Source organism: Etheostoma cragini, chromosome 11 (assembly GCF_013103735.1).
Source record: "Etheostoma cragini isolate CJK2018 chromosome 11, CSU_Ecrag_1.0, whole genome shotgun sequence".
Classification (NCBI taxonomy): Eukaryota; Metazoa; Chordata; class Actinopteri; order Perciformes; family Percidae; genus Etheostoma; species Etheostoma cragini.
The window spans coordinates 16,652,507-16,660,119 of NC_048417.1; the positions used below are offsets into that span (position 1 = coordinate 16,652,507).

A 7,613-nucleotide genomic window follows, 5' to 3' on the forward strand; every position below is an offset into this window, starting at 1 on the left:
TGTATATGTATATGTATGAGCCAGAATGTGCCCATTGAGCAGTAAGAAAAGTAGGCTATAATATGGAGGAATGTTCATTTATTATGTTCAAGTTACTTGCCCACCTGCATGGCGTCTGTCCCATTCCGCGCAGGGGGAGGGGTTTATAGTAGGGGCTCGCTGGTCGCTGCTGCAGCACAAACACGCATACACATACGAACCGTTAATTTTAGCTAACGCTAGCTAGCTGGTTAGCGCCGCGCCATAAAGATTTGTCATTGCAATATATTCAGTGGCACTAAAAATGAGCGACAACGACAAAGGTTACGGCGAGCGGGTACGTATGAGTATTATGAAGGCGTTGTAACGTTTTAATGGAGTTAAATGATTCGGTTGTTTGGAATTGTCTTCACATTGTGTTAGGATTGGATAGTTACGTTAGCTAACGCTAGCTAGCTAATATATAATCTTTATTTTATAGAACAAGCCAAATTTTAAGTTTGATTTGTTAATATTAGCTAGATGACTAAAATGAGCTCCAGGTAATATAATGTTGGCGTTACGGTAAATATTAGCGTCTGTTAATGTCAGTTAGTCTGTCGGTAAGCTAGCTAGCTGTGCTAGCTAACGTTAGGCCACAGACCGTAATGTTTATATATGTTAACTGAAACCCACCAAATTATTAAAACCTGCGGTTAATATGTGGGTTTCAATGTATATCGTTTAGCTAATATTTGAGGGCATACATTTACCTACGTCGGCAAATGGCGTTATAAAAGCACTCGGACGTGTTAAACATGCTAATTCTACAGACTACCTGTGTGCAGAAACGGAAAGGCCTTGCACACCGCCGCCCTGTAGCTCGCCCCCTCCAGTAATTTCAATAAGGGGACGCAGCATAGGCGAAGCGTTTTGATTCCGACTTTGGGATATGAATAGAGTTCACTGTGCTGTACAGCTGGGCAATATGGAGAAAATCAAATATCCCGATAATTTTGACCAAATACTTCTATATTGCACACAGTATTTACAAAATGAGATTTGTAATAAATAATCACCAGTAAAAGAGGTTTTATGATAAACGTTACATGGATAATGACAAATAATTAAAAAAAAGCAAGAACAGTCTTGATAAATTCAGAAAATCACATCAGTTTAGTGTAATGTAGCCTGTGAAGACAGGAAAATAGTTCATATCACGATTACAATAATTATAACATACAATGTTGATCTATTATTGATATATTGCCCAGCCCTACTGCGCTGAACCTCTGGTGGTAACCATCAGGCAGCAGGAGACGCTTTTAAAAACGCTTAGCTTTTTTGGGAAACTTTGGGGCGGTTGCCACTCACCACTTGAACGTGTCCACAGTCTACGTCATTTCCACGCTTCCCATTCATTGATTGTTTAAGCAACCGGACAGTGCTGTCCAGTAGGGTAGTGGCAACTTTCGAGATACAGGGCATTGAGTTGCTCGAATCCATTTGCATAAAGTTGAGGTCCAAACTACTAAAAATCGTGAAAATCTTTTAAACTGACCGTTGTTTATCTCAAATAAAGACAGAGTCATCTACTGCATAGCATATTTCACCTAAATGTTTACAGAAACACATTTTGGGCAATTATTTTTGTAAGTTTTCAAACCGGCTACAAAATTGGTCCATTTTGAAATCTGGGAGCATACAGTGAAGCCTTCATCCAATCAGGTCCAGCTCTCGCAGTTATCGCAAGGTGTAGCCTGTTTTTCTTTACCTGACAGCGGCCTTTGAAGAGAAATTGACAACTGCCACTGGCAAGCCCACCAAGCGTCCAATGCTGGATTATTCCGTGGTCAAAAACCCCCCCTGTGGACACGTTCGGTACATACATGTGCGGTAACTTGTCATTTCGATGAGGGGAAGGCGCCACAGGGGAAGTTCTGCACATCTGGCGGTAACTGACCGGCAACAGGAACCTCCTGTGGAAAATAGTCTTTTCGGTAGATGTTGGTCAGGGTGGTTGTCCCGTGGCGGTGTGAAACCAGATTCTGGTTCATTCTTAAGAAGAAATTAATTGGAAATGGCTGGTAGTAAATTGCAATTAGAGACAGAAGATAGGATCTTCTGTCTGGATTTTGCGTGATGTGAATTTACATTTGCTTAAATTAATCATTAAATGTCGTTATTGTTTCTCTTATTTTGAGTTTGGTTGGAAACTTTCTGTAAATGAAGCAACATAATGTTATTGAACAACAATGTAAAGTGAACAGCCTCAAGATGTCGTTTTATTCATTTGCATTAACTTGCGCATTCAGCCCTCGTGTTTCCCTTTGCAGTAATTGTTTTTTTTTTAATTAAGTCTACTTAATATGTTGAAAAAATTAAAAAGAAATAGTTTTTGTTTTAGCCACTGTGTTTGCATTTAAGCAGTTTGTCTTCAAATAAAATGTGTCTTTACTCTTGATAAATCTCCAGCTAATCAGTGCTGATAATGCAAGTCAATACAGATGGGTGGCAGAAGCATCTTGAGGTTGTTTGGGCTACATTAATCTGAGATTTGTGTGTTTTTTTAATAATGAAGGCGATGTTGGTAGAGTTTAATCTTGAATTGGTTATTCACATTCAGTGGTTTGAAATATACTTAAATGCCTTAGGGGCCACTTGTCAGTAGGGCTGGGCAATAAAGAGAAAATCAAATATCAATAAGATATTTTTAACCAAAAACCTCGATATAGATACCGCAACATTGTTGTAGTGGTGACTATTGGTGCTTTCACAAAATATTTACACAATGATATTTTTGATAAATAATCATCGGTAATGTGGCTATAACAACTAAGTGGGTAAAAGCAAAAAATATCATATATCGATATATTGCCCAGCTGTAGTCTGCAGCGTCTATTTAACATGGAAGGTAATGTATTTATTACAAAAAAATATTGAAAGCTAATACTGAAAAGTAATCATGGCTCTTTATTTTGTGTTGACTGTTTTAAAGTTGTGATCCCCTTTACACTTCTAACTGAAAGTGGCCAAAAGGACATTAACCGAGAATGTAGAACCACTGAATGTGAAATATTGTTACGTTAAAATTTTTTATTATGTGGTCTTAAACATTCCAATGCATGTCATGAGATTATTCACATTAAAAGTTGAATGCGGGTGCAGTTTTAATTGTAGTCATAAATTCTTCATCCTTTTCTTTTTCATAAAGGTTAAGATTGGACGAAGAAAATGCGGAAGAAGTCCACTTTATTTTCAATAATATGAAGCTCAGATGTGTGAAGCTGAATTGTTGAATGCATGCTAAAACATGACGAGGGAAGAAGTATGGGCAGTGAGAGATGGGGGAAGTAAGAAGAAGTAAAACAATTGAAGAAAGAAGAATAATGTGAAGTAATGAAGTTACAGAAATGAAGTTAAGGAAGTAATCTGGATAATGCCACCCGCTAAGTAATTTTCTGGTCTGTTTGCGTGCATGTTCTTTTATTTTACAGTTTACAACAACAGTTTAAATCATTACACTTTTACACCACTGACAAATTTCTGTTTTTTCATCATGTTGACACTTTAATTATACTGATTAATGTAATCCTATTGATGTCATATTATCCATGGCTACAAAACTAGCATTAACCTGCATTCCTAATCCACAATCCTAAATCCATTTTTCTGTACTTTTCACAGTCTTTATTATGAATTAATGAATAGAATTTCTTAGGCAAATTTCTAATTTTGTCCTTTCATTGGTGCTAACAAAAGGTGTGTTGGTGTGTGTGTGGTTTGTTAGGAGTCCCTCTCTGCATCCAGGAGTGTGAGTCCTCGGGGCTCTAGGAAGTCTGCAAGCCCCTCCCCAGCTCGGTCGCCTGCCCGTTCAAAAGAAGGCTCCCGCCACTCCCGCTCCAAATCTCGGTCCCGGTCCAGGTCAAAATCTGGGTCAGTAAAACTGTTTTTTTTTTTTTTAAACTCCACTCATTGACAGACTGGATACGTAGATGTGTGTTCACTGAACCAATATGAATGTTGAAGTCTTTCTGTCTATACAGGTCCCACTCTCACCATGGCTCACGGAGACACTATAGCCGATCTCGATCCCGCTCAAGGTCCTACCGCCGCCGATCTCACAGTAGGTCCTACAGTGGAGAGCGCAGGCGCAGGAGTCATAGCCGCTCACCGATGTCCAACCGCCGCAGGCACATTGGCAACCGAGTAAGTGCCTAATGGCCGTTGTACGGTTTGCCATATTTTAAAAATCAGCTTTGCTTGTGTTCTTTCTGCGTAATGTATGAAAAAATTTCGTCCAGGATCCTAAACAACTATATAATGAGTCAGAATTTAATACTAAAGGAAATTTTTGTTTTTATTATAAAGGACTCTTCAGCATTGTAATATCTTTACAATTGCAGGCCAATCCAGACCCAAACGGTTGTGTGGGAGTGTTTGGCCTGAGCTTGTACACCACGGAGAGGGATCTGAGGGAAGTCTTCTCTAAATACGGCCCCCTGGCGGATGTCTCTATTGTGTATGACCAGCAGTCGAGGCGTTCCAGGGGCTTTGCTTTTGTGTACTTTGAGAACACCGGTGATGCCAAGGAGGTATGAGAACGAGTTGTGAAAGGCCCCTGTCAAATATTTTCTGGATCTAATGATTAATATGATTAATATGTATTTGAATGTTCACTGTCAGGCAAAGGAACGAGCAAATGGCATGGAGCTGGATGGTCGTAGGATCAGGGTAGATTTCTCCATCACCAAAAGACCTCACACCCCAACCCCTGGGATCTACATGGGCCGACCCACATAGTAAGGCATCTGAAACATACTGTGTTTGTGTAATTAGAGAATCTACCAAAGATAAAGATGATTGCTTAGGATTTCTTAAGTAAAACTTCTAAGTGGTTTTCTTTCAAATAAAAGGCAGTTTTGGAATATATGGTCAAATGTGTTTGCCCATTAGGAGCAAATATTACTGTATTTTATTTGGACCCAAGGTTTTGGGCCACTTTCGACAATGTTATTCAATCTACTGTGAATAATATGGACATCAAAATCCTCCAATTTGTCCGGTGGAAAGGCTCACTGATGTTTGAATGTCACACAACCGTACTGTAGTCTAATATAGTATAGTCTAGTGTTATCACAAAAATGACAAAAAGCATGATATTGGAAAGGTGGATACTTTTAAGCTACGTCCATCAGTAGTGAATCAAAACAGCCCTGGTTGCTTTAATTTGCCTTAATTCAAGTGACAAATTTAGCTGGAAAATAATGTTAAGTTCATTTGAACTGTATGTGTAATGTCATAAACAGAAATTGTCTTATTAATGAATAACCTTAACCTAAATTTATATAAAATTAAAAGTTATATAATAAATGCAAAATAGAGAACTTACAGGTACATTGCTGCTTTGTTTTAACTGTACGAGATACAGAGGTTAGTAAAGTGGAAATAATAACTTAATATAATAACAGATTTGGTAAAATAGGAGCACTTACATTGGGTTTATTTAAAAAAGCAAAATAAATACAATTTTGGCTGAATATTAGGTCTACTCATACAAAAGAATTACCAGGTTGGATGTAAGGCATCTTGCGTCCGGTTAAAAGCAATGAGTAACCTTAAAGCGTAACTCTCACCAAAATGCAACCTACAGTCTTTTGTAAATGTACCCACAAAAGGCATAACTAGGATGGATGCGCCATTTTAAGATTTAGCGTATTATTGTATTTCGGTCAAATGGTCTTTTGAATAGGAGTGCTAGGGGCACTCCTATGATAGCATCAACATCACTATTTTTATAATACTAAAAACACTGAAAACACTGAAACTTGGCTTGAAGTATCACAAACGGCTCTACACATGAACTTGAGCATTGAGAACATTGTTTGTGTACACACAGTTTACTAAAAAGAGAGTTTTTGAACGATTCAATTTAGCTGCTGGTTTTTCCGGTCGCTACCCTCTCGCCAGTCAAAAAGAGTTAGTACGCAGAGAATGTTCTAAATGCTGGAATTCATGTGTAGAAACTCTGGTGATACGTTGAGCAAAGTTTCAGTGTTTGTAGTGTTTTAGAAATAGTGTTTTTGATGCGATCATATTGCCCCTAGCACTGCCATTCAAAAGGCCATTTGAAAATACAAAAAAACGGAAATACGGTCAATATTAAAAGGGCCGTTTCTGTTCTAATTATGCTTTTAAATGAAAGTTTGGCTCGGGTACAGTCACAAAAAGACTCTAGGTTGCATTTTTGGGAGAGTTACGCTTTAAGACCTCCGCAAGGGAATGTTTTCATATAAATGGAAATATCTAATTTTTTAAAACTTTTGTAAATAGCTGTTATAAAGTAAATTGAAAGGCTTTGAATATCCCACCATGGCCTGATTATATGCATGCTAAAGACACAATCAGAGCTGGATAGTTCTGCTCAGAGAGAGAATTATTAGTTTATCGCAGACTTGAAAGATACATTTCTTTGAAAAGTGTCTTTGGAGTAACATAATAACCAGAATATGGCGATAATGGGCACCTGTCTTTTTAAATTGAGATGTAATAATACTAATAATAATAAAACATAACTGTAAATGTAATTGTTAAGTAGGAAACAAAATCTAATCTTTGTATTGTCTTCTGTGTAGTGGTGGTGGTGGTGGTGGTAGTAGTAGTAGTAGTGGAGGTGGAGGAAGTGGTCCAAGTGGTCCTCGCCGCAACTCACGAGACTACGACCGTGGATACGACCGTGGATACGACCGTGGATACGACAGAGGTGGCTATGAACGCTATGACGACAGGGATCACTACAGGTCATACAGGTGACTTAAATAATTTTTTTCAGAGTAGCTTGCAGATTATCACTAGGATATAGATGTAATGTAACTTGTGGTATTTATTTTTTTAATAACCTCTAAAGTTTATTTTGGTCTTGTTTCAGAAGGCGATCTCCGTCCCCATACTACAGAGGGGCTTATAGGTCTCGGTCCAGATCGCGCTCCTATTCTCCCCGTGAGTCCTTTTCCTAAATGATCCACTCTTTTATTGAAGCATTCAACAGGTAGCAGTGTGTCTAATGACTGTGTTTTGTTTCACAGGACGCTATTGAACCTTGTTGTCAAGCCCCTCCACCTCCCACACACAGACAGGAAATATTTGTGTGGAATGACTGATTTCAGGATAGATCTTCTTTTTTTAAGGAGATCATCACATGTCTGTTTGGTAACATACATGACCAGTATGTGTTTACTGAGATCAGTTGTGTCATTTGACATGACTCCAACTGCCCCCTCATGATTTTAATTTTAAATGTATAGGCCACGTCTATCGTAAAAAATATGTTAATGTTTTTATTAATGTATTTTTTTTGTATACAAATTGAGTGAATCTTTCATCTTTGAGCACATTAAAAGGAAAATGCTTTTTTTTCTTCACTTTGACTCATGTCCTTTCTAACTACACTTCTTCATATACTTTAACCATTTTCTGCTGCAAAGCTGTTATAAATGCTGTAAGAGGAATACTTTAGTACAGGGGTCTCAAACTCAACTTACTTGGGGGCCGCTGGAGGTAGCGTCTGGGTTTGACTAGGCCCCATCAAGTGTTCCACAAAAAATGTGTTTCAAGTAATCCAAAAAAAAAGGACCACAACAGATCTAATCTTCTTA

At 38.1% G+C, this 7,613-nt stretch overlaps 1 protein-coding gene across 8 annotated transcripts; it reads left to right on the plus strand.

Moving 5' to 3' along the window:
* The first annotated feature begins 153 nt into the window (after positions 1-153).
* tra2b (transformer 2 beta homolog) lies at positions 154-7,274 on the plus strand. Of its 8 annotated transcripts, none has more exons than XM_034886593.1 (9): positions 154-316; positions 3,173-3,422; positions 3,749-3,894; positions 4,005-4,167; positions 4,365-4,553; positions 4,645-4,760; positions 6,594-6,767; positions 6,887-6,957; positions 7,044-7,274. In XM_034886593.1, the coding sequence occupies exons 4-9, from the start codon at positions 4,135-4,137 to the stop codon at positions 7,052-7,054; spliced, it is 594 nt and encodes a 197-aa protein (XP_034742484.1). In that variant the 5' UTR covers positions 154-316; positions 3,173-3,422; positions 3,749-3,894; positions 4,005-4,134; the 3' UTR covers positions 7,055-7,274. The 8 variants fall into 8 exon arrangements, with proteins under 8 accessions (XP_034742484.1, XP_034742485.1, XP_034742478.1 ...); XM_034886594.1 differs by having other exon boundaries at positions 3,173-3,411; XM_034886587.1 differs by lacking the exon at positions 3,173-3,422 and having other exon boundaries at positions 158-316.
* The last annotated feature ends 339 nt before the right edge of the window (positions 7,275-7,613 follow it).

Bases quoted from the DNA above. Each gene is read 5' to 3' on its own strand.
- tra2b (XM_034886587.1), top strand. From the start codon at position 284: ATGAGCGACAACGACAAAGGTTACGGCGAGCGG. The intron at 4,168-4,364 runs GTAAGTGCCTAA...TTACAATTGCAG, and splicing joins GCAGGCACATTGGCAACCGA to GCCAATCCAGACCCAAACGG. The intron at 4,761-6,593 runs GTAAGGCATCTG...TCTTCTGTGTAG, and splicing joins TACATGGGCCGACCCACATA to TGGTGGTGGTGGTGGTGGTA.